General features: G+C 36.6%; 1 protein-coding gene across 1 annotated transcript in view; it reads left to right on the forward strand.

Annotated features, from left to right (window-relative positions):
• Positions 1-27,116, forward strand: part of LOC148948330 (uncharacterized) — a 211,238-nt gene that overhangs the window by 157,957 nt on the left and 26,165 nt on the right. Inside the window, exon 3 of the mRNA XM_089093886.1 lies at positions 20,523-20,635. Coding sequence (XP_088950012.1) covers positions 20,523-20,635 — 113 coding nt within the window. The remainder of the gene's footprint in view (positions 1-20,522; positions 20,636-27,116) is intronic.

Genomic DNA, 27,116 nt, shown 5'->3' on the forward strand with positions numbered 1-27,116 from the left:
AAATCATTTGGAAATTGGTGCTTGAGAAGGGGGAAAGCATTGCTGCCGTCCTCATTATTATACACATGAATCAATTCACTCAATGATTTTGGGGAAAAACTGCTTGAATCTAAAAAGTAAATTTATTCTTGTGATCAATGCTAGCGTTGACAAGATTCCATATAAATTCCAAAACGAGCACCTTTTACGATGATTTAGGTCTGATTTTGTAGGTAAAGCTGTCTATCACCCATGCATCATCTAATGTTCCATTTCTTTGAAGACGTGCCAATGCTGATACCACATACTTTAGATCATAGTTAGCATTATGTATATAAACCAGAAGAAAAAGTTGTTGTTTAATTTTTAAATTACACGATTTGTGAGCCCACCCTCGAAAGTTACTTTTACCCGTTGAATTGGGGTCAATATGATGATTATGGTCCTGGACCGCGTCTTTTGGGGGAAGGGTACCCCTACACACCCATAAAATTGTCCCCTTTTCCAGCGCCAGCTGTTCTTTATCCAACAATGTCATTGGGTAATTGGTAAGACGTTATCGTGAAATTGCCTTGTTTGCTGTTTTTATTAAAGAAACCAATAGCTTTTCCATACTACCCTCCTCGTCCATAGTCAATAAAAAACTCTTCCAATTGCATTTTATTGTTGCAGTCGCGCTGGGCGTGTGCGTAGGAACACGCAACTAGTTTGTGTTCCTTGACTATATTTGGCCTTGACGGGTCCGATACCTCAACCAGTCTTGTTTCACAATCTAAAGACACTTTATCAGATTGTAGAAGCGACTTTTGAAAATTTTTTAACTGTAAAGTTTCTTTGCCTTCTGCCGGCATTTCTATTCTTTGATGTCCGTGAATTGTGCAATGCCTCATGTGATCTGAAAACGTTCTCTCAGGTCTAAATGAGTAAAGGCAAATGGGACAATGGAAACATTCTCCTTTTATCTTGCCTTGACATAGGAGTCGACTTATCGCCGTGACGGGGAAAAAATGGCCATAAGAATTTACATCTTTGGGAGGCTCGTAAATAACCCATACAAAATTTTTAACATTTTCCACCATCGGTGTCCTCACTGAATACAAAACTCCTTTTTTATTCGGCTTTTTTCCCCCATCTACAAATTCAGTGTCATACTGGAGAACAACCCCCCCCCCCCCCAGAATTTAATTTACGTTCTCGAATATTCTTATTTATTTAAATGACAACGGATACTGTCCTTATAAAAAATAAAAATTTACTTTAGGGAAATTTTTTCCACCGTTACGTGCAAGTCTGTCGAGATTTTTCATTGATGATTCATCTTTTAATGTCTTATGGGCTGCTGCTAAAAACGCATATTTAAAACATTGCAGCCCCGTGTCAAATCCGAAACCATGAACCCCTCCCGTAGCCGACAAATCTGGGTGGCATTTTATTCTTTTACCCGCCCCCTTAAAATAAATTTTTTTTAAATCTACTGAGATTCAGATCCATGCGTTCAATGTATAAAATGGTGGACCCACTACCCCTCTCGCTAAACGTGTCCAAAGTTGAAATTAGTTGATTCACCCAGTCTGGTTAAAAAGTCTGGTTGCCTGTTGAAAAATGAAAATAAAAAATGTCCCCGGATGTCCCTTCTTGTAAATAAACTTTTTGATTAACCGCTTCTTTCAATCCCCCCCGACCTCTCCAATTCTGAATCTGAATCTCAACTTTTGCTAGAATTCTGTCGATATAGATATGGAGATCTTTCACGGGGTCATTTAAAATATTGCCAGCGTTTTCCTCGGGGGAGCTAAAATCTATCCTGTATGTTTGTATGCAGATTCTAACAAATAAAATTCACGTAATTCAGGAGACATAGCACTATTTTCATGTCCTGTCCCTGTTTGTTCAGGACTCAATTCACTAACAGTAAAGTTATCGTTAAATTTGTCCCCGGAAAAATGAGGCCCAACAATTTGCATAAGACTGTCCATTTCTTCAGCTGTAAATTGAAAATCCAGGGGGATATCAAATAACGTACCTTCACTAACATCATCCGGCGAGAGGGGGCAATTACCCATGATACTATAAAGTCTTGGACCTGGGAAGGCAGAAGTTTTCACAGCTTCCCTCAGAAACTAGAAAATGAATAGTTTAAGTTTTTGTTTTTTTTTTGACGAGTTTTATTACAATTATAGCAGACTTTTCTTTTTTTCTTTTTTTTATCAAGCAATTTTTTTTTTTAATAAAAATTTACCTCCCCCCCTCCCTGCCCCCCCTCCCCCTGGGAGAACCCTTAGGAACCGGGAGCTTCCTTCGAGGTAGGAGGATCGATGCCCTTTCGAGATGGGATATCAGACTTCACAGCACTGTTCAAATAGAACAGCCTCAAATTCTTTCTCGAAAGCATCTTTCAACGAAAATAATTGCTTGAATTGAGTTCGCCCCAAAATAATGTTTCTTCGCATCATTGTGAAAGACATAATCGGTGACTATTAAAAAAATACCTTCTTATCGCAAATACACATCCTGCTACATGAAACCCTACTTAAAATTCAAAGCGGATTAAGTAGTGATGGGAATAATTTGATAAACACCGGATATGTGTGTCGGCTTAGTACAAAAATATACAATAGTTTGAGATTAATTTGTTAACTGTGAAACAGGGAATTGATTGTTTTTCATATAGTTAGTTTTATGTTTAAAAGTAATATTTTAATTAGTGCAATAGAATGCGTCTTGGCTAAAAGTCACAAGGTCAGGTTTTTTAGAAATGCATGATAATCTATTTCAGCGTTATAAACATTCCTTTATATACCGCTAATTTGGTTAATGAAAGAAAATGAAATAGGATTATCATTATAGAAAAAAATTTTAAGTTTTACTCATCAAAAGCTATGTGCCTGAGGAAATTTTGTCTTATTTTTGAAAAAAAAAGGAAAAAAAATATATATACACTTACAATTTCTGGTTGTAGATCAAGCGTCCCTGTTATGGTTTGAAGAGTTATGTCCCTCCTATCCTGATCTGATAAGGCTGAGACAAAATGCAAAGCACCCCAGTCCCTTTTCAACGTCCTTCCAGTTTGCGTGGAGCGAACACTAATGTCAGAGGACCCTGGTATTAAAAGATTTGCGTCCATTGGCTGGTCCAGGTCATGTGTAATTTTACCAGCTCATTTGATAATAGATGACCTTGTGGCTTGCATTAATGCAGCTTCGCTCCATCTCGCGTTCTTTTCCAGAGGGGCATTATAGCACGTATCCTCTTCCTTTAAAAAAAAGGGCAAAAATTTAGCATTAAAAAAAAAATGAATTTTAGGTTTGGAGGATAATTCAGTTTATGTTAGGCATCTAAAGTAGTGTAAAAACATCTTGATTTCAAATTCAGGGGTTTTCAATTACTTTTTTGAGGAACTGAATCTTAATTCGACAAAAACTGGGTTTGCCACGAAATTTTACAAAACTTTACTTGAGCCCCTTTTTTTATACTTCGAAAAAGTTGTAAGATGCTTATCTTTTTGATAAAAAGCTGATAGGAGGACTTTACCCAGTTTGATCATTGGTTCATTAAGATTAATAATCCATGGATTATTCTTATTTAAAAAGGATGCGATATGTGTCCATTTGAGCATTAATAAACTGGGGTTAAATAGGGGGAGCTGGAAATTTTTTTTTTATTTTTTTTTATTAAATTAAATAAATATTTATATTTTCCTTTATTATAAAAATAAATAATCATTGTTAAAAATTTAGATTTTTTAGAATGATTTTCAGCTCTTAAACTAAGGTAAGCAGCATAGATTCTAAATTGTTTTGGTTCTTCTTCTAAAGACTAAAAGCGCCATTACATTAGTATGATCTAATATATCACTGAAATACATTTTCCAACAGTACATGGTAACGAACTATAAGTAAGGAGCAAATCTGGCTAATAGTAATCGAAACACTAAAAAGGAAGCTTTTGTAACAATTAATACATTAAAAGAATCAAACATTTTATTCTAATCCCAAATTACCGATCGAAAGCTAAGCACTTTTTTAAAAATTTTCCTGATTTACAAAAAACATCCCTTAAAAAAAGCCACTGATCTTGATAAAAATCGCACCTTAATAAAAAGGAAGCTTTTTTAACAATTAATACATAAAAGAATCAACAATTTATTCTAATCCCAAATTACCGATCGAAAGCTAAGCACTTTTTTAAAAACATCCCTAAAATGGCCCACTGATCTTGATAAAAATCGCACCGTATATTTCAGTCTATAAGAGGATTATGTAGAGGTTTCAGCTCCTAAGCAATAGGATTCTAATTGCACAAGTACCTTTAGTTCTAGTGTCCGTCTTAAATAGTCAAATAGATTAACCAGTACCAAAGTAGTTGTTTCTGCCAATCTGTTTTAATTTTTCATATACAATGAACCAAAATCAAAGTGAACATGCCTCTCTTTTTTGAATATTTGCTAAAATTGAAATACATGGAATCATTTAATATTTAATGATGAAGGAAGCTTTTTAAAAGAGGTAACCACACAGTGTAAGGAAAGAATTTCTTCCTTAACTTAATGACGAGACAATTTCTTTTTATTATAATAATGAGAAAATTTTACTCACCAGAAGTTGCTTAGAATTATCCATTTCCATGTAAATGTTCACAAAAAATGTCAGTAGTGTTAAGTTGAATGAACTATTCAAAACTGTTGAAGAACCTAATTTGAAACCTGAATATATACAAAAAATAATTGCATAACAGCGAAACAAGACGTGCTGGTTTTGGTTTATCACTAAAAAAGACATGTATATACCTTGAACTAGAAATTGCGTAAATCTCTTGGCAAAGGTGTAATGCCCCTGTAGAATACCTACCAGAAAAACCTGTTTGGTACGGAGGGGCCAGCAAATTCAATAGATGGTTACTACTTCTAACCTAACCACGTTGTGTGTTTTGATTTTGCTCAAGTTCCCGCTGAACATATCTCGATAGTTTTTATCTTAATACCCTTAGCTGTTCCTGATATGTTATCGATATGCCCTTTTGACAAAATTGGAAACGCATAGTATCTTTTGATTTGGTTCAGCATCCCCAAGAATATGCCCTGAAGTTCCAACGCAATACCCTTAGTTTTCCTGGGATATTGCACAGACAACTTTTTGACAACTTAAATGCACATGTTTGTTTTTTATTTAGTTTTACATCCCTCTCAACTTTCTTAAAAGTATCGACTTCCAGCCCGGAGATATCGCATCTATGCCGTTTTGACAACAAAGATGCACTTGAAGTCTTTTTTTTCAGTTCAATAGTAGTAGTAGTTGTAGTAGTAGTTATAGTAGTTGTAGTAGTAGTAGCAGTAGCAATGGTAGTAGTGGAAGTAACAGTAGTAGTAGTAGTAGTAGTGGTAGTAGTAGTAGTAGTAGTAGTAGTAGTAGTAGTAGTAGTCGTCGTAGTAGTAGTAATAGTAGTAGCAGTTGCAGTAGTAGTAGTAGTAGTAGTAACAGTAATTGTAGTAGGAGTAGTAGTAGTAATAGTAGTAGCAGTAGTTGTAATAGTAGTGGTAGTAGTGGTAGTAGTAGTAGTGGTAGTTGCAGCAGCAGTAGTAGTAGTAGCTTTATTAGTAGTAGTAGTAGTAGTAGAAGTAGTAAAATTAGTAGAATTAGTAGTATTAGTAAAATTCGTAGAATTAAAAGTAGTAGTACTAGTAGTAGTAGCAGTAGTAGTAGTAGTAGTGATGGTAGTAGTGGTAGTAGTAGCAGTATTAGTAGAAGTAGAAGTGGTAGTAGTAGTACTAGTAGTAGTAGTAGTTGTAGTAGCAGTAGTAATAGTAGTTGCAGTAGTAACCCTGAGTAGCCCTTCAACTTAACACCCACAACCATTTATGGAATGCTTCGGATGCACCTTTTTGACAACCTGAATACATATAGTGTAAATATGTATTCAATATACACTATATGGTATATCCCGTATAGTGTAACAGAAAATTTTTTAAAACAAATTTTTTAAACAAAATGTTTTTTTAGTTTTAAAAAATTTTTACCTAGGAGTTTCAATTTGATACACTATTCCAGCTCTGAAACATCCTGCCTCTACCATTTTGACATACTGGATGCACACGTTATAGGTCAATAGTAGCAGTACTGGTAGCGGTAGCAGTAGTAGAAGTAGTAGCAATTATAGTAGTAATATTAGCAACCCTGAAAGTTTTAGCTTAATGCCATAAGGCGCTGATGCGAGATCAATGCACCCTATTAGTAGTAGTAGCAGTTGTAGGAGCAGTAATAGTATGTACATAGTACCTTTTGGTTAGTTCAAACATCCCCCTTACTTTACTATGAAAGACTTGACTAAATTTACCTAAGCCGTTCCTGGGACATTACTCATACGCTGTTGTGTCAACCTGTATACACATAATGTCTTTTGATTTAGCTCAACATCCCTTCAACATAATCTAAAAATTTCACATTAATGCCCTAACCGATCGTAGAAGTAGTAGACTAGCAGTAGAAATAGCAGTAGTAGAATACACACAGTGCCATTTGGTTGGTTCAACATCCACCTCAACAAGTCGTGAAAGTTTCAACTTAATGCACGAAACTGTTCTTGAGAATCTGCTGGTACTTTCTTTTGACAACCTGCGTGCACACAATGTGTTTTGATTCAGTTTAACACTCCCCTAACCATTCCCTGAGAGTTTCACCTTAATACCTTTAACCTGACTAGTTATAGCAGTATTAACAGTGTGAAAATTGTGCTAATTGCTTTGTTCAACATCCCTCTCAAAATGCCCTAAAACTTAAAATTAATGCCCTAAGCCGTTCCTAGAAAATTACTGATAGGCTCTTTTGACAGCTTGCATGCAATTTGGGTGTTTTGATTTAGTTCAACATTCACTAAAACAACCACCTTGATACCCTTAGTCTTAGTAGCAGCAGTGGTAGTAGCTCTAGTAGTAATAGCAGTAGTAGCAGTAGTAGTAGGAGTAGCAGTAAAAATAGCAGTAGTGGCATGTATATAGTGCCTTTTAGTTAGTTCAGCATCCCCTCAACATAACCTTTAAGTTTTGACTGAATGCTCTAAGCCGTATTGCTGGTACGTCCTTGTTTTACCTACATGCAGATAGCTTGTTTGGATTTACTTCAACTCCCCCTTCAACATTCCTTAAAATTTTCACTTTAATATCATTGGCCTTAATATTAGTTGTTGTAGTAGAAGTAGCTGCAGTAGTCGTAGTAGTAGTAGTAATAGTAGCAGTAGTAGTAGTGGTAGTAGTAGTTGCAGTAGTAGTGGTTGTAGTTGTACTAGTAGTAGTAGTAATAGTAGCAGTAGCAGTAGTAGTAGTAGTAGCAGTAGGTGGAAGAGGAGGAAAAGTATTAGTATGAGGAGTATCAGCTGTAGTAGTAGCAGTAGACAAATACAGGGGCGAATCTAGAGTTTTGAGTTTAGGGGGTAGGGGTATAAAGAATGTGGTGACAAAATCGTCTAGTCTGCTGACAAATGTGGACATATGAGCTAAGTTAAGACGCCGAATACGCCCAAAGTTCCAAGGCGGCGTCACTGCGTCCCGACACCTTAGAACTTTGGAGAGGATTTCCCCTCTACACTGTACCTTTGATCAATTAAACATCCCCCTCGTCGTGTCCTGAAAGTCCAATGTCAATATCCTAAGCCGTTCATGAGATATTCTTGATACATCCTTTTGACAACCAGCATGCGTATAGTGTGTTTTGATCTAGTTCAGCTTCCCTCTCAAAATTTTCTGAGAATATTTCCTTAGCCTTAGTAGTAGTAGTAACAGTAGAAGTAGTAGCAGCAGCAGTAGTAGCATTAGTAGTAGTAGTAGTAGTTTCAGTAGTTGTAGTAGTATTATGTACATATTACTTTCTGGTCAATTGAGCGTCTCCTCATCATGCCTCGAAGTCCCTTCTGGCTTCTTAGTCCCTTCTGGCTTTTTTACTTCATTTGGACTTCCTTTAGTCCTTTATGAACTTCCCAACTTTGATTGGTCCCTTTGAGATTCATTTCGTGCCCTCCGATACTCTTACTCCCCTCCCAATTCCTTTAGTTCCTTTTACTTATTTTCGTCCCATTCGATGTTCAGAGTTTTTACTGACTTGTTTTGATTTCTTCTGACTTCTTTCAGTTCCCTTATTATTATTATTATCATTATTATTATTATTATTATTATTATTATTATTATTATTATTATTATTATTATTATTATTATTATCATTGATTGAAAACCTGTCTTATTACAAAAAGGAAATGACAGAGCGCTTTAAAAAAAAGCAAAAGATCACTATGCTACTATTACAATGTAACTAGTGTAGAAGGAGTTGGTTCCATGCATGTTTTAACAACAAAAATGACGGAGCACAACAGAAGGGCACATTACTTTCTAGGATGAAAGACAATTAGAAAACACAGAAATAATAAAGAAGACAGGCACTTGTAACAAAACTGAACAAAATGAAGAAGAGGAGCTATGACAATGCAAATAGATGTGGCTAGTATAAAATGAGTTGTTTCCAAGCTTGGTTGGAAATCTTTTGGTTGTGTTTTTCTATGAGCCTAACAACAGCTATAGTCTGCTATGTGAAGATCTGCTATGTAAAGTCTACTGATGAGCTTTGAATTGCTTGTCCAAATTGGATATCTTAGTAAATATTTTGCGAAACAGAAGAAGGTTGAACAGATTTTGAATTTATCAACGTGTGTAAGAACCTTCCAGAAGGGTGCAATATAGAGAACATAAGGGAGAGTAACAGTGTTGTATAGTTTTGACAGATAACGGCGATTAAAGCGAAGCTTAGTAGAGACTATGGAAGCGCATGAAGCTAATATGTGGCGTTTGATGTGTTCTGTTAAAATATGACGAGTGTGAGAAATTGTATTTCCAATGGCCATGCCATTGGCCATGCCAATGCCATGATAAATGATTTGGTCGGACGGGTGGATCTTTGAATTTCCATGTACGATTTCATCAGGAAGTGGGCCTTTCCAATTAAAAAGGACAATGTCAGTTTTTTTTGCGTTGAATTCAAGACCAGATTTTAAATACTTAGTGTGCAGTTTTTGAAATGTTTCAGGATTTTTGTCGTGAGTTTAGCTAAGGTTAAAAATGTCATCAGCATAAGTGACTAAGAAAATATTATACCGAAGAAGAACGCAGGAAATCTGGCAGTGATCTTGAGCCTCGAGCGAGGACATAATTTATGAAATAACAAGATAACGCGACGACATTTTGCCGTGCTCGTTTCCTAACTGGCACGCTTCTTTCCTGTTGCTTGCCATATCGTCTTTCTCAAGGGGTATTTAAAGTTAGACTCATAGCTTGGTTTGCATATCCCTTTGAGCTCTGATATTAGCTGGACTTTATCGTCTTTTGGCAGTCCTTAAGAGCATAAAGGGGTGGATCAGGGAGTCAAAGGCGCGGCGAACATCGTGACTAGCCAGGGCAAGTGAACTACGTAAGAGAGAAGCATCAAGCAGTGCATTAGCAACAACCGCAAGGGCGTCCGCACAACCAAAAGCCAAATTGATGGGGAGGCGTGTAACATTTTTCTTCTAGCTCTCTTATGAACAGTACCTCATAAAATTTGCATATGGTGGTTGATACTGTTATGGGTCTGAAAGATGTGCATTGACTGGAGGTTTTTCCTTTTTCGGAATAGGAGAAAGATCTCCCACACAGAATGATGACAGAACCAAACCTTGAGTAAAAATCATTTGCAGAAATAAAGTAAGATGTTCTAAAAGCCCAGGACCACCACATTTGATATGTCGAGCGTGAATTCCATCTATGCCTCGTGAATGCTTTGGTTTAAGGTGCATAATAGCATCAGCAACAGACATTACAGATACTATGTAATCAGAATCGGGGAAAGTATGCAAAAATCGGTTCAGCTCTTCAACATATTTGTGTTTAAGATGGGGGTCTGGTGAAGAAAATTCAGCCTCGTAAAAAGAATACCAATCAGATAAAGGAATATCGGCATCGGAAAGAGAAGTTTTGGGGATCCTGGGATGGATAGAAGACCAAAGAAAATGAGGATTATCTTTAATTTTTTGTGCTGTCTGTTCTGTAATTTGCTTACGGTGATTCTTAAGCTCCTTTGCAAACTTTTTCTTTGTTGCAATGCAGATGGAATTAACAAGACCGGACAATGGTCGGTAGCATTCAATCCATAAATGTAGCCAAAACTTTGCTGAATCACGTGCTTGAGAGAGACTTTGATTTTTCCTGCCACTTAGGAACAGCTCCTCGATGCCGACGCTTCAATGGAACAGCACGAGATTCTGCATATCGTAAAGCATGGTATATCTCTGCACATTAAATATCAAGGAGGACATGTTTTTCCATAGCAGACAACAGTGAGTGCTAGATTAGCAGAACAAAGAGTACCTTAATCTTGGAAAAGATTATAGAAACATTATCCCAATACAATTCAGTGTTGATTGTCGCCCAATTACGCACATACGACGGATTTGGTGTTTTTGGGTGATTGGGTGATATGAGAAGTTTAATTTGGTGAAAAAGCAAACGATACGGGCAGGTGATCAGATATTAAATAATCACAAAGAACCTTCTGTTGTGAGACATCTAAAAATGGAGAAGCGACAACATGGTCTACGTTGGATGTCGGCGAGGAATTGTGAATGTATTTGAAATTTGTGTCTTTCTCAACAACATTCAAATGATTATCAAATATTTCACCAATCAGAGAAGAACGGGCATATGAAGCAGTTAGATTACAGTTAAAATCTCCAACTATTAGACATGCAGAATTTCTAGAAATAATACTCAAAATTACATCTACATAAATTTTCAGAGGCAAGAGCAAAAACGAGTTCGGACGTATCATTATGGTAATCAGTGGGCAAATGAATATTAGAAATAAACAGATGATCAACTTTAAGAACAAGAAAGTATTCACTGGATTCTACAAGCACTGGACGTAGATCGGAATTCACGTAAGTCGCAAGACCTCTCGACGGTCTACCGCCAGCACTATTTTGCTTAGCTGGAGTTGCATAGCAGGTGAACCATTCTTTAGTCTCCAAAAGACTAATGCTTAACTCCCTTAAAAGATGCTCTTGTAGGCAAATAACGTCATGTTTTAACACGAGCTCATCAAGTACTGAAGACTTCTGAACGAACCCACCGTTAATGTTTAGAGTTAAGCACCTCATACTGACATTATGGTCAACCATGAGCACTTTGACCACGAGTGTTAGGCTGAATCCTGGCTGGACAATTATTTGGGCATTTCACACTGTAACAGGTATGGCCAGTGGCCTTGCATGACACAGAGAACATACTAGCAGTACACGCGTTAGAACGGTCGGATACGTCACTGGCAGAACCACATCTTCCACAGAGAGCACTTGATTGGCAATTTACTGCTAGGTGCCCTACCTCGTGACACTTAAAGCATCGACGGGGAAGGAATATAAATTCCTGGACGTTCATAACCAATGCGCATTGATTCTTTTAGGAAGAAGTCAGGGTCGCTACGAGTCTCGAATTGCACTTTAAAGGTGCGGATGGCGCTACACTGGCTTATCTTCGTGCTTTTGGGGATAAGTTGCTGAAGGCCGGAATAGTCTAAGGATTGGGAAACTTAATGGAAGAGAATAGAAGCATCATCAGAGAAGCATTCATAAAAGGATGAGAGATTTTCATAGTCTCAACTATTTAACTAGCTGTTGATTTGAAGCACAAAACAATTTTCGAGTCGTTTTTTGATCACTTCAGTTTCGTAATATCATGTGAAGGTTTCTCGCGTACATAGTCAATAAATTGCTAACGGTTATGAGGATCCTTGATACCATGTGGATATTCTTTAAGCACTATACCATACGATCGCTGTACGCTTTGAGAATTGTCAGTAGCAGAGGTAGATGCATTGTTAACTTCTTCAGAATTCGAACAGTTCACGTTTAAGAACGCGCGGGTTGTGACGTCAATATATCCATCTAGATTACAGTAAATCTCTTTTACTTTTGTAACCACTGTAGCAGAAACAGCATCGCCAACAGCTGGAGTTTCACAGAGATTGAAAATAACGAAACGCGGTATATTTTACTTCTCTTCGGCGGCTGAGACGAGGAGCTTATACATGGCAATAATGTTTTCGTCATTTTTGACATGACTGATGACTCGGCCTTGCGCACTAAGCTCGGATTAAAGAAGTCTCTTTGCTGATAAAATCGCATAATGCGTGAAGAATTTCACACCCGAACTTATAATGCAATCTATTTTCACACCCTCAGAAAGTGATCACGCAAGAAAATTCAACACAGCATTCAAAACGAGTTTTTCGCTCATGCCTGTCTTTCAGGGTTGCCACCGTTAGTAGGATTTTACTATATCTAGTAAAAAAAAAAATATCTAGTAAATTTAGAGGATCTAGTAAATTTCCCGAAATCTAGTAAAAACTAGTAAAAAGTCATGATATATAGTAAACAAAACTGTTTTTATTTTCCATGAATTCAGGGAAAAAAATTATCGTAAACATATAACAATTTACAATTTTTGCTTGTCTGTTTTACAATTTACAATTTTGTTTGTCTGTCTCAGAGACAGACAAGCAGTCACCTATTTTCATAAACAGACACTTAACTTCCGGCGTCTAAAGGTCGACAAAATCAGCTTTCTCTGAATCAAATCTTACCAACTAAAAATGAAGCTATAATGACACTTGGATTTGTGATGATTGGGAATTTATTGGAATCAAAACAAAAGCCAACCACCCCAGGTGATTAGGTGAATCTCCTCAGTTTGAAAATTTTTATTGAGGAGAAAGGAGCCTGCTGAGAGATATTAAAAGTAAGGATTGAGAAATATCCAAAAAAAAGGATTTTTTAAATTGTAGGTTTCCAGAATTTTCAATCATACTATGAAAACGAAAGAAAAAGGAAAAGAGACAAAAAAGGAAGAAAAAAGTAAAAAAGATTGTGAAAATCGTATTGATTATCCTACTATAGTAAAAATCGATGCTTGATGGTGCGCGTGCGGCCTAGCCGCACGCGTAAAAATTTTTTTGAGCATTTAGTAAAAACAGATGCGATCTTTTAAATTTTTCCTCTCCTATTTAGTAAATTCTTCCAGGTCAGGGTGGCAACCCTGCTGTCTTTCAGTAATTAAGCGTAATCCAAGAATCACAGTCCATGGGCGGTCCAAGAATATACATCAAAAAACAGTAGGAGAGATGCAATCGGAAGGTAATACGTGTGTACTGAATGAATGCTGAAACTGGTTTAACCCCAATAAACAAGGGAAGTGTCAGCCCCCGTTCAACCTGATCCCTACAATTTAAGGGAGACTCTCCCGGCAGGTACAACGGCACTTGGAACGGGATTACTGCCCCTCTTCTGCTTGTCAATTGGGGTTACATAAAAAACAGCACGGCACACTATATATATAAATTTTCAGATATTAGGTCAGTACAATTATATCTGGATTATACGTCACTAATTCCTTTTGCAAAAATTTTATTTTCTTCCGTACAACTTACAGAATTATTAATGTCCACCTAATATGCAATTTTGATGTTGACACTTTGAACTTACAAGAGATGCTTCTTTAAAATTGCTGTGAATTTCATTTTGCCCCTTTTTACTTTTTCATTCTTATCGAACTTTATTTACTCCGTTCGGACTAGCTTTAGTCGTTTTTGACCCTCTAACTTTGTTTGGTAACTTTAATCTTCTTTTAGTCCCTTCTGACATTCTGAGCCCCTTCTGATATTCTGAGCCCATTCCAAATTCCTTTAGCCCCTTCGACTTCGTTTAGACCTTTCTGGCTCTCCCTACTTTGTTTGGTTGTCTTCAAGCTTTCTTTCGTGCCTTCGGGCATTTATAGTTCTTGCCGACTGTCTTTTTTGGCTGGATTACAAAGACCAAGCATGACCGGCTTTTAAAATAAAACATCTGTGCAAACAAGGGCTGATTAACACAGTCTACAGATATTGCCCTTGGCGGTGTGGAGGTGATTTGAATCCCGTGTCTCACTTTATTTTCTAATTATGGTCCATTTTGCCCCCAAGATCTAAGTGGTTGCAATTTTCAAGTCATAAGGAAGAAAATACCCATTCATACTTCTTTTTAGGTCCCACTTATCTGAAAACTGATATATTTTCTATTTGCATTGCTGTCCCTTTCCATCAAGAACTAAAGGAGACATCAGTTTCAAGTTAACTGGAGGGAGGTGTTCTTAGCTTTTTCCGAGCCCAAATTTATTTTTATGCTTGGGAGGGGGGGTTGCCCTCAGCTTATTCTATTTTACACTAGGCTCCCTTTTTTCCTTACATTTACCGGTGCAAATTTCAAGCTGATCAGAGACAAAAAAAGATTTTGACCACCTAGTACCTTTCCCTATTCTAACAAAACTCGCACTGCTTGTAGTTTAGGGATGACCCTTTTATTTTTCATGCCAAGATTAGAACTTGTGAAGGTACCAAATAATGTTTTCAAAGTTGAAACCTAAACATCCAGTTTAAGAGTTACAGACAGCAATTAATCCCTTCCTGGCTCACAATTTTTTTTATGGTGAGAGGGGGCTGTGTTCTCAGCATAAATTTTTTTATAACTAAACTGTCATTGTGCCACAGAATTACGGCTGTAAATTTCAAACTGATCAGAAAAAAAATATTTGACCATGTGGCACCTTTCCCCTATCCTAGCAAAACTTTGCGTTCCTTATGGTCTAGGGAATGATCCCTGAATGTTTCTAGTCAAGACCACGACATGGCTACCTTTTTTCCACTCTGTTAACAAGTATTTTTCTTTTCTACTCAATGTTACAATTGACTAACATTTTAACTCGCATATTTTTATATCAACAACAATAATATGCCAAAGCGGATTTCACAATTGATAAACTAATTTTTTGTAACACCACAACACTGGCACGTACGCAAAAATTTGTCTCAGGGGGGGGGGCAAATCCTTAAAATTCCTTATTATGTGAGAAGTATCAGAAAACTTTGGGAAAATAAAGAAAATCGTGAGATTTCGGGGGAGGGGGCTAGCCTTGAGGCCCCCCTGCGTACGTGCCAGCCACAAGGTATTTGAAATATAAACGTATTTCAAGGTTATCACATTTCTTCGCATTACGGGCTTTTAACTCTGTCAAATGATCTATCAATTGTGCACAATTATATAATTTCCACTAGATAATTTAACAAAAAACAGGACAAATGAGACTGCAAAAAATAACATTTTGAATCTAGTTTAGCCAGGTAATTTGACTTACTTTCATTACATAATCATCTGACACACTAGTTTTACAAACAATTTTCAGAACAGTTCTATTACCGTACGATATGACACACTAATTATAGATAATAACCTAAAGCATGTCCATATAAGGTTCCACCTCTGTGTTAGTTATGGTGACATTACTTTTTTGATTTGTTTTTTGCTATCTGTTGTGCTTCTGTGCATCAAAGAAGTGTTTAAGTCAATTGCTAATATTTTTGAAACCACTTCCTTTGTTTGGTCCAGGGGTAGTTGCGTAGATGTAGACCTATATTGGTTTGATCATTTTCTTTTATCTTTTCTTTATTTTAGATGTTTTGTTTGTTTAGTTGTTACATTTGAATTATTTCTTTTTTAATACCACGGAAGCCTTGTTGGATATTAAATTTAAAAAAAAAACAAGTTTTTACAACTGAAAGTAAGGAGCAACATTAAAAATTAAAACGAAAAGAAATTATTACGTATATGAAGGGGGTTGCCTCCTCCTCAACACCTTACTCTTTACACTAAAGTTTTTAACACTTTTGAAAAAAGCTTCTAATTGTTCCAATTGAACGACCCTTGTGTTTCAGGAGTCGTTCTTAAAGAATTGGAACAAAATTCAAACTTTCGCTTAAAGAGTGAGGTGCTGAGGAGGAGCAATCCCCCCCCCCCTCCCTCGTATAACGTTATAATTTCTGTTCGTTTTAAGTTTTAATGTTGCTCCTTACTTTCAGTTGAAAATCTTGTTTTTTTTATCTAATTTCTGGTCATTTTTTTAAATAGTCCCAGAAAATTTGGCCCCACCTCCACGGAGAAATACCCTCCCCCACGGGTATATCCTCTAGGCAATTCAATCCCGGTGAAAATTTACCCAGGACAATTACTCTTAACAATTCCACGCGTAAGATTGAGACGGAAAAGAGAAAGCAAGAAATATAAAAATAATTTTGTATAAGAATTCTGGCAAATTCCCCCAGTGTATAATTTCCCCTGGCATGTTCACTCCTTGGAAACTTCCCTCCCCATGGAAAGTTTCCCCGTGAAAAAACATCCAGCATAAATTTCCTCTTCCCACCCTAAAATGTATGCATGCTTCCCAAGAACAAATACTATGTGTAAACAATGGGCATGTTTTATACCTTAAAGACCTTTCCCCTGGGGCTGTGGGGGGTTATGTTATATCCAAAGGCATAGTTATTGGGGTTTTTAACTATCATGAACAAAATGGCTATCTCAAAGTTTTAATCAGACGATTTTGTGGAAAAATGGGTGGGGGAGGGGGCCTAGTCGCCCTCCAATCTTTTTGAACAATAAAAAAGGGCACTAGAGCTTTTAATTTCCGTTAGAATGAGCCCTCTCTCGATGTTCTTGGCCCAGTGGGTTGATATGTTCACCCCTAGGAAAAACAAAAAAAAACACGCATCCGATCTTTTTTCCGGCAAAAAATACAAAATTCCACATTTGTGCAGATAGCAGCGTGAAACCTTTACCCCCGTACTCAGTTTTTCAGTATTCTAGAAATATGAGGCAAGATCATGGGGTAAAACTACAAGTTGAAATCTTTACATATTCAATCTTGTTGTAATTGTTTGTTTTTTAAGGGTCAAAAAATAAATGCCAGTCAGGATCATCCATAAAAAAAAACTCAGTTTTATTGTCATAAAAAGAGAATCGGACGTCACAACCATTAAAGCCAGATTTATTTCTTTTTTTTATGTTTGTTAATGAAGGTTCTTTTGGCCCTGTTTACATACTGTGAGGTTCTTTTTATCACTTTTCTTTTTTTATTTCCAATTTTCGATATTTTCACCGCTCGTAATTCGTTAGCTTTTAGGCTGAATAAGGTTTCCCCGATGGGGTTTGGAAACCCAATGGGTTTCCCCGATGATTGTTGAAAGATTATGTAAGCGTTATTTTTGTTAATAAATTATTTCTCTCTCTACCTGTTTTGGCGGAGAGTTGGGACACGAGCTATTTTAGTCTTGTATGAATCTTTTGGTATGAATTTTGTGGGTGAACCAGACCTTTCCTGAATGTTGAGTAATAAACATCTTTGTTGAAAATCTCTGAACATAGTGAATTTAGATAGCGAAAAGGGCTCACGATTTCAGACGGATTTTATGACTTGTATTCTGATTTCTGGTTTCTGTGGCAAAAGTTACCACACATACTCTAAAATTTTCAAGCGGATGGACTAAAAAATGAGTTTCTCACACCGAAAATTAATACGATTTTTGGAAAATTTCAAAACCCCAAAATCAATTTTCGAAAAATCAAAAACCCGTGAAGTTTTAAATTAATTTGGGCTCAAATAGACTGAAAATGAATTTCGGGCACCCCGAAATAGACCCAAAGTTGATTTTCTTCGACTGATAATTAACTTTCAGTGTGAGTAGTCAGAATCTAGGGACTTTGACGAAAACAAACAACTCTGGAAGAAAATTAATTTTCGGATTTTCAAATTTTTCAAAAATCGTATTGATTTTCGGTGTGAGAAACTCATTTTTTCGTTCATCCGCTTGAAAATTTTAGAGTATGTGTGGCAACTTTTACCACAACAACCAGAAATCAGAGCACTAGTCCTAAAATCCGTACCCAAAATCAATTTTCGAAACATCAAAAAAGTTTTAAATTAATTTGGGCTGAAATAAACTGAAAATTAATTTCGGGCACCCTGAAATAGACCGAAAATTGATTTTCTTCGATTGATAATTAACTTTCAGTGTGAGTAGACGGAATCTAGGGACTTTGACGAAGACAAACAACTCTGGAAGAAAAATTAATTTTTGGATTTTCAAATTTTTCAAAAATCGTATTGATTTTCTGTGCGAGAAACTCATTTTTTCGTTCATCCGCTTGAAAATTTTAGAGCATGAGTGGCAACTTTTGCCACAGCAACCAGAAATCAGAACACAAGTCATAAAATCCGTCTGAAATCGTGAGCCCTTTTCGCTATCTAAATTCACTATGTTCAGAGATTTTCAACAAAGATGTTTATTACTCAACATTCAGGAAAGGTCTGGTTCATCCACAAAATTCATACAAAAAGATTCATATAAAACTAAAACAGCTCGTGTCCCAACTCTCGGCCAAAACAGGTAGAGAGAGAATTAATTTATTAACAAACATAACGCTTACATCATCTTTCAACAATCATCGGGGAAACCCATTGGGTTTTCAAACCCCATCGGGAAACCTTTTTAAGCCTAAACGCTAACGAATTACGAATGGTGAAAATATCGCTAAGTGGAAATAAAAAAAAAGAAAAGTGATAAAAAAAACCTCACAGTACAACCTCACTCACAAACAAAACTGAGCTTTTTTATGAATGATATTGAGAGGCATTAATTTTACGACTTTAAAAACCAAACAATCAAATAGTTAGTGGCAACGAACTGTAAGTAAGGAGCGACCCGGCTCAATAGTAACCGAAACTCTGGAAAACGCAATTTTGATACCAATATGTATATCGAAATAATCAGATTTTTATGCTGATTCCAAATACCTAAGTTTCATTAAGTTTAGTTTTACCCATCAAAGGTTACGAGCCTGCAAAAATTTGTATGATTTTCGAAAAAAGAAAGAAACACCCCCTAAATATAATAGAATCTTGATGAAAATCTCACCATCAAATTCAGCATACCAGAGAACCATACTGTAGAGGTTTTAAGCTCCTATCTGCAAAAATGTGGAATTTTGTATTTTTTGACAGAAGAAAGATTACGGATGCGTGTTTATTTGTTTGTTTTTCTTCCCCAGGGGTGATCGTATTGACTAAGTGGGCCTAAAACTTCGGAAGAGGGCTCATTCTAACGGAAATGAAAAGTACTTAGTTCCCTTTTTAAGTGACCAAAAAAATTGATCACTTAAACACCACCCTCCCACACCATTTTTGTCCCAAAATTGTCTGATGAAAATTTGAGATAGCCATTTTGTTCAGCATAGTTAAAAGGCCCAAAAACTATGTCTTTGGAGATAGCTTGGCTCCCACAGCCCGTGGGGAAAGGTCTTTAAGTTATAAAATTTGCTCATTGCTTACGTATAGTATTTATTATTGGGAAGTCTGCATACATTTTTGGGGTGAGGAGGAGAGGACGAAGTTTTGGCTTGGGAGATTTCGCGCAGGGAGAATTTTCTTCGGAGGTGAAGGTTTCCAGGGCGTGAACCTTTCAGGGGAAATTTTATGCTGGGGGAATTTGCCAAAATTCCTATACGAAATTTCTGTAAGTCTTACTTTCTCTTTACCGACTCAATTTTACACGTGGAGATGTTAAGGGTAATTTTCCAGGGTAAATTTTAACCAGGATTGAATTGTCCAGAGTATATTTCTGTGGGAGGGGTATTTTTTCGTGGAGTTGGAGCCATATATCCTGGCATTATTTAAAAACGATCAGAAATTATATTTTAAAACACATGTTTTTTCAACTGAAAGTAAGGAGCAATATTAAAACTTAAAAGCAACAGAAATTATTACGTATATAAGGGGGGTAGCCCTTGCTTCAACACCTCACTCTTTAAGCTAAAGTTTAAATCTTGTCCCAATTACTTAAAAACAACTCCTGAAACAAAAAGGTTGTTTAATTAAAACAATAAGTAACTTTTTTTTAAAAGGGCCGAAAAACTTTAGCGTGAAGAGCGAGGTTTTGAGGAGGGTCCGACCCCCTTATATATGAAATAATTTCTGTTCGTTTTAAGTTTTAATGTTGCTCCTTACTTTCAGTTGAAAAAACTTCTTTTTTTATTTAATTTCAACAAGATTGAACATGTAAAAATTCCAACTTGTGTTTTACCACATGATCTTGCCTGATATTTGTAGAATAATGAAAAACTGAGTACGGGGTTGATTCGCACGAGTATTCAGCCAAATGGGGTTCAGTTAAATGGGGATTCAGTTTAGTGAGGTTGAGCTGCACGAGGGTTAAGTTATACGTGGGTTCAGTTGCACGGGGGTTTATTAGCACATGTGTTCGATTTCACGGGGGTTCAGTTACAGGGGAGTTCATTTAAAGGGAAGTTCAGGTAAATGGGGTTGACTCGCACGGGGGTTCAGTTGCACGAGGGTTCAGTTAAATGGGGTTCAGTTGCACAGGTTTTAATTACACTAGAGGTCAGTTGCACGGGGGTTCAGTTACATGGAGGCTGAGTCGCAACGGGGTTCAGTGTGCACGTGGGTCCAGTTGCACGAATGTTTGGCTGCACGCATTCAGCTGCTTGGCGTTCAGTTACTCGAGGATTCACTTCCAATGGAACCAATTTCAGTTTTACCATCTTACCATTAAAAATTTCAAGGGTAGTTAATAAATTATTAAATCTTTCACTTTCAGATCTAAACACGAGGACATCGAAATTGGAAGTGGCAACTGTCCACTCAGCATATCCACGTGTAGATCGAATCAAACTTTAATTTTTCCGGTTTCAGCAATATCTGTTTTGAAAAGTAAGTACAGTCAATAATTTGTATTTACATAAGGCTTGTTTCAACAGTTCAGCAAACAAACTACTATAAATAATTTCAATAAAAAAAACATTTATCTACAAAAGAAGAGAAAATTGTTTTCAGAAATTAAAGGTCAAAATATTCATCAATAAATAAAAGTTTAAAATATATAAAAGAATAACTTCATGCGATTGTTCAGTGATTTTTTAAATGGTGTCAAGACAAGGTTTTTCATTCAGGTGAGTTTAGGGTATGGGTGAGTAAAATAGGTGGAATGCTATATAAAGTGAACAGAAGGATCGTGAAGCCCCGCGGAAAATACCCCCCCCCCCGCGGAAAATACCCCCCATCTTCCGAAAATATCCCCCGTGGAAAATAAGGATGTCCATATTTCAAAATTTTATTTGAGTTTTGTTTTTTTAATTTCCGTAGGGGGAAAGGAATTTTGGTACTTGTATATTATGCTCCACTCACTCAAGTTTACGCTGTGTAAAACTCGAGAACACACCAGTTTTTTTGTTAGTTTCTACGTTACTTTAAAAATAGATTTGGGCTATAGATTTGCACATTAAGGGGGGAGGGGGTAAAGTATTGCGGGTCTACTTGCAAAATGTGTTTGGTGCAATTATTCTCCAAATTAGATAGATAGATAGATAAATGTATTGTAAAGCCAAATATACGGCAATGAACACTGTAAAAATAACAGGCAGAAATAACATAAATAAAAGGCACAAATAACATAAATTTTGATGAGCGATCATCATAATAACATAAACTTTGATGAGCGATCATCATAAAACACTTAAATGAAACACTACATTAACCGAATAATAGTAGGCTACTTAATACTTGGAAAAACGGTCATTGAAAAAAAAGCACTTAACACTTGAAAAACACTTAAATGAAACATTATATTTGCTTTATTTTCCGGGGTTATTTTCCGGGGGGGGGGGTATTTTCCGAGGACGGCTATTTTCCGCAGGGGTGAGGTATTTTCGGGTGGGTATATTTCCACGGGGGGAGGGGAGGGTATTTTCCAGGGGGTCTTTTCCGGGGGTATTCGCTGGGGAGGGGGGTAAACGCCAGCCACCAAGTTTATAGCCCACGGTTTGCTTTCTTTTCCATTTGTCTTCTACCATCCTAGTTAAGTCTAGGTTTCCTTGCTTTCAGCAGTAGCATCAATTCACAGAAATATAGATGAGGGGAGGGAGTGTACTTTTCGAAATCAACTCACAGAACAATTCACATTGTACAATTCACAGAAGGGGAGGGGCATTATGTTTTTTTTTTCATTTCTTCCATGAAAATATCCAAAAAGGGCATTTTCAATGAAAATACTAAAAACAATATTTTTCAAAATTAAAAATGGGGAGGGGGGTAAGAACATCTATGGGACAGCTGCCCTCGTAACTGTAGCTTTCTATACATTCAGCTTACCACGATACGTGGATGACCAAACCAAATTTTTGTTATAAAAAAGACATTCTTTCATTAGGGATTCGAGACATTCTGTTCTCGATCAGATAGCTGGGCATGAATTAGTTTGTAATGTGAAACCTGTTAAAGACAGATGGTATGTCAATATCGAAAAATCTGCAACTGAAGATTTGTGTACATCGGTACAGAACTTTATTACTGGAGCAACAGTTAAAGTACAATACAAGCGCTTTTTTGAGATTCTCAGAGGTTTCCCAGTTTATGTCGACCTTCCAGTTATTATGCGACTGCAAGGTATAAAATGTGCAATTCGATTGGACAAACCTATACCAGTCAACCTTGAATTTGAGGACTCCTTCACTCAGTCTGCTTATTTCAAAGAAAGAATTAATGCTGGATATGAATTTTTTCGAATTCACGTATTTAAAGAAATACCTAAATGCTGCTTCAAATGCCGATCATACGATCACTTTCAAAGTGCTTGCACCAGCAATGTCTGGAAATGTGCCAGATGTGCTGGGTCACATCTTTCTACTAAGGATAGTCCTTGTAGTGCTGCTCCCAAGTGTGCTAGCTGTGGTAAAAATCGTACTTCTTATAGCTTGTCCTGCCCTGTATCTAAGGAACTAATGTCGCGCTCCCACTTTTTGCAATGACTTTGGAGTTTTGAATAATATCGTTTAATATTAATGGTACAAAGGATAAGGACTTCGTTATTGATGAGCTCTACAATGATTTTGATTTGTTCTGTTTACAGGAGCATCTTCTTACAGACTTTAGCATTAATGTTTTGCGTCGAAGCCCTCATCATGGTTTGTATTTTACCACTGCCAGAGCCACAAAGGGCCAGCCATCTGGTGGACTAGCTCGCTTTTCTAAGCGCGAACCTAATTTGGTTTTAGCGGTGAATTTTTATTCAGATAAGTTTTTTTTGGCTGCTGGTAATTGCACTACTGGCCTCATTATTTCTGGCTTGCCTTGTTGTGATCGTCCTTTCAAGCCAATGGCTAGATATGCTAAAGTCTGTAACTCGTTGAATTTTCTTGTGGAAAAAATTCTTTCTATTTCTCTAGATTATATGATCATTGGTGACCTCAATACGAATATAAATAACTCATCAGTGAGAAGTGATTTGTTGTTAGATTGCCTTCCATCTTATCATATTATACCCAAAACTCATCCGTATTCTTATATTCACCATTCAGGCAGTAAGAGCAATATTGATCACATTATTTGCTCACCTAGTATTACTACATCAATAGTGTTGGTACATGCTGAAGAACAAGACTTAGACCATCTCCCTATCTCACTTACTCTTATGCTTAATATAAACCTTACAAGTATTTGTGAAGCACACCGGTCTTTAAAATGGTTTGAAAAAAGTAATTGGAAGAAAGCTGATTTTGCTTTCTATGCGTTTACACTAACCAGCCTGGTGTCTGCCATATGAGTTCCCTATCATCTTCTTCTGAGCTCTATGCAGGTGAATTGTAAAAAGGATCTAGACTGATATTATAATCACATGATTAAATGTCTAAAAGATGCCGAGGCAGTTGCAGTGCCGTCACAACATGTTAGACGTGGTACTCAAAAACCTATTTGGTCTTTAGATCCCAATTTAAAAACTTTGAAAAATAAAGCAAAGCTTTGGTTAAAAGTATGGAATGGATGTGATAGATCGCATTGTGGAATTGTAACTGACCTTAAGCGTAAGAAGCGTAGTGAATACAAAATTATCTCAAGTCAATGCGTTATCGTGGTATGGATTTTCCTGTATCAAAGAGAGAATGGTGAAAAGTTATGAATTCTGAGTCGATTATAAGTGATATGTCAAGTAGTGATTTTCTTCCTGCATCTGCTTGGCATAGTCATTACTGGTCTATTTTTTCTAATGTTAGTTACCGTGTGCATTCTTTGTATTCTCATTCTCTTTCTGATATTTTTAGCACCCCTCTATCTCAGTGTCTTTGTGTTCCCATTTCTCTTTCATCCGTAGTTGAAGCAATTCAGAAACTTAAATAAGATAATGCTGATTATGATGGTATATCTAGGTTTCATATTTAATTATATTATTGCCTTCTTATTGACCATCTACACTTACTTTTCCAGATCTTTATGGGTACTTCTAGTGTACCGGAGAGTTTTTTGTGTGGTTCTGTCTCTTCAATTTTAAAAAAGGAAAATTCTCCTTTAATTTGCTCTTCTTACCGACCTACCACTGTCACTTGCACTTTTAGTAAAGTTCTTGAGCATGTATTACTACCTTTTGTGACTAATAATATGCTTGAGAGAGATAACCAGTTTGGATTTAAGCCCGGAGTAGGTTGTCAACACGCACATCGTGTATTATCTTCTTTGCTCCTTGAAAATTCTTCTAAGGGAAGGAGTATATATCTTTGTACTCTAGATCTATCAAAAGCTTTTGATAGTGTATGTCATAGTCAGCTTTTTTCTGCTCTTCGTGTTTGCGGTGTCAATCTATAGGTTACTTTGCTTCTTCGGTACTAGTACTCTAATTCTTTTCTTCGGCTGAAATCTTTGCCAGCATCTATTATTAAATTGAAAAGAGGTTTAAGGCAAGATGGAGTTTTATCTCCGACCCTTTTTAATTTATGTATTTCAGGAGTTCTGGCAAAGATATCGGCTACCTATCTCTCCGGTTTTTCTAATGTTTCATACCTGGCCTACGCTGATGATCTACTTCTTAAAAGCCGTACTAAAACTGGTTTATCTAACATGGTTTCTTGTGTTATCACTTCTTTTTCAGACATAGGCCTTTCTCTTAATGTAGATTAAATAAAAAAAACAAGTTTTTTAAACTGAAAGTAAGGAGCGACATTAAAACTTAAAACGAACAGAAATTATTCCGTACATGAAAGGGGCTGTCCCCTCCTCAACGCCTCGCTCTTTATTCCGTATATGAAAGGGGCTGTCCCCTCCTCAACGCCTCGCTCTTTACGCTAAAGTTTGACTGTCTCACAATTTTTTTTTTAAAACAATAAAAAACTTTAGCGTAAAGAGCGAGGCGTTGAGGAGGGGACAGCCCCTTTCATATACGGAATAAAGAGTGAGGCGTTGAGGAGGGGACAGCCCCTTTCATGTACGGAATAATTTCTGTTCGTTTTAAGTTTTAATGTCGCTCCTTACTTTCAGTTTAAAAAACTTGTTTTTTTTATTTAATTTCTGATAGTTTTTTAGTTAATTAATCTTTTATATTAATAAAAATTTTAATTTTCTTTTTATAAATTTATTTATTTAAAAAATAAATTAATTAAATAACTTCTATATTCGTATATTTTTCTTCTGTCAAAAATTCAAAGTTGCAGATTTTTGCAGATATGAGCTTGAAACCTATGTAATAGGGTTTTCTGATACGCTGAATCTGACGTTGTGATTTTCATTAAAATTCTTCCACTTGTAGGGGATGTTTCCCCCTCTTTAAAAAATCGAGTAAATTTCCTCAGGCTTGTTGCCTTTGATGAGTAATACTAAACTTAATAAAATTTATATATTTAGAATCAGCATTATAAACACATTCTTTTGATACATTTATTGACATCAAAATTCCGTTTTTAAAAGTTTCGATTACTATTGAGCCGTATCGCTTGTTTTTTTATTGTTTTTTTTGTTACGTATATGTTATTACGTATATGAGGGGGTTCTGCCCTTCGTCAATACCAAGCTCTTTACGTAAAAAGTAAAAAAAAATTTAATTCACAAACCCCTGAATCACAAAGGCCGTTTAATTAGAATAGATAGCTCTTTTGAAAGCGCTAAAAAAAAACTGTAGCTTAAAGAGCGAGGTATTGACTTGGAGGAGAACCCCTCACATACGTTATAATTTCTGTTCGTTTTAAGTTCTAATATTCCTTCTTACATTTCAGTTGAAAAAACTTGGTTTTTTTTATTTAATTTCTGATCGTTTTTTAAATAATGCTTGGAAATCCGGCGCCCCCTTCATAGAAATGTCACTTACCCCAAAGAAACATCCTCCACGGAAATATTCTCCAGAGTAACTCCCTCCTCTATCCCCCCTCCAGAACAAATCCTTCATGAAAATGGTTGTATACTTACCAATAACCAATAAAAAATGCTGGCAAGTCCGGCGCCCCCTTCATGGCAATTTCCCTTCCCCCATGAACACTTCCTTCCTGAAAAGATACTCCAACCTAACCCCCGACCCACACTTCCCTCCCCCTACCAGAAAAAAAACCTCCTGAAAACTTCTGTATACTTCCGAATAACCAATACTATATGTTAACATTGGGTAAAGTTCATATCTTTTAGCCCTCCCTCTGGGTACTTCGGGGGATTAAGTCATCCCAAAAGACATATTTATCATATTTTCGACCATGCTGAACAAAATGGCTATCTCAAAATTTTGATCGGGTGACTTTGGTAAAAAAATAAGCGTGGGAGGGGGCCTAGTTGCCCTCCATTTTTTTTGGTCACTTAAAAAGGGCACTAGAACTTTTAATTTCCGTTCCAATGAGCCCTCTCACGATATTCTAGGACTACTGGGTCGATACGATCACCCCTGGGGGAAAAAAAAAAAACAAAAAAAACAAACAAACAAACAAATAAACACGCATCCGTGATCTTTCTTCTGGCAAAAAATGGAAAATTCCACATTTTGGTAGACGGGAGCTTGAAAACTCTACAGTAGGGTTCTCTGATGCGCTGAATATGATGGTGTGATTTTCATTAAGGTTCTATAACTTTTAGGGGGTCTTTCCCCCTTTTTTGAAAATCAGCCAAATTTTCTCAGGCGCGTAACTTTTGATGGGTAGCTCTAAACTTGATGAAAGTTATATATTTGAAATCAGCATTGAAATCTGATTCTTTTGATATATCTATTGGCATCAAAAACCCGTTTTCTAGAGTTTCGGTTACCATTGAGCCGGGTCGTTCCTTACTTACAGTTCGTTACCACGAACTGTTTGATAAATGTAAATTTCTTTCTTCTAATTACACCTTTTGTACTTCCCTCTACTGTAGCCTAGTGGCTTTACTACCCCTCTCGTATATTCTCGTTAATAGTATG

This window comes from Artemia sp. Qi Xiang Cuo, chromosome 9 (genome assembly GCF_049724085.1).
Source record: "Artemia sp. Qi Xiang Cuo chromosome 9, ASM4972408v1, whole genome shotgun sequence".
Taxonomy (NCBI): domain Eukaryota; kingdom Metazoa; phylum Arthropoda; class Branchiopoda; order Anostraca; family Artemiidae; genus Artemia; species Artemia sp. Qi Xiang Cuo.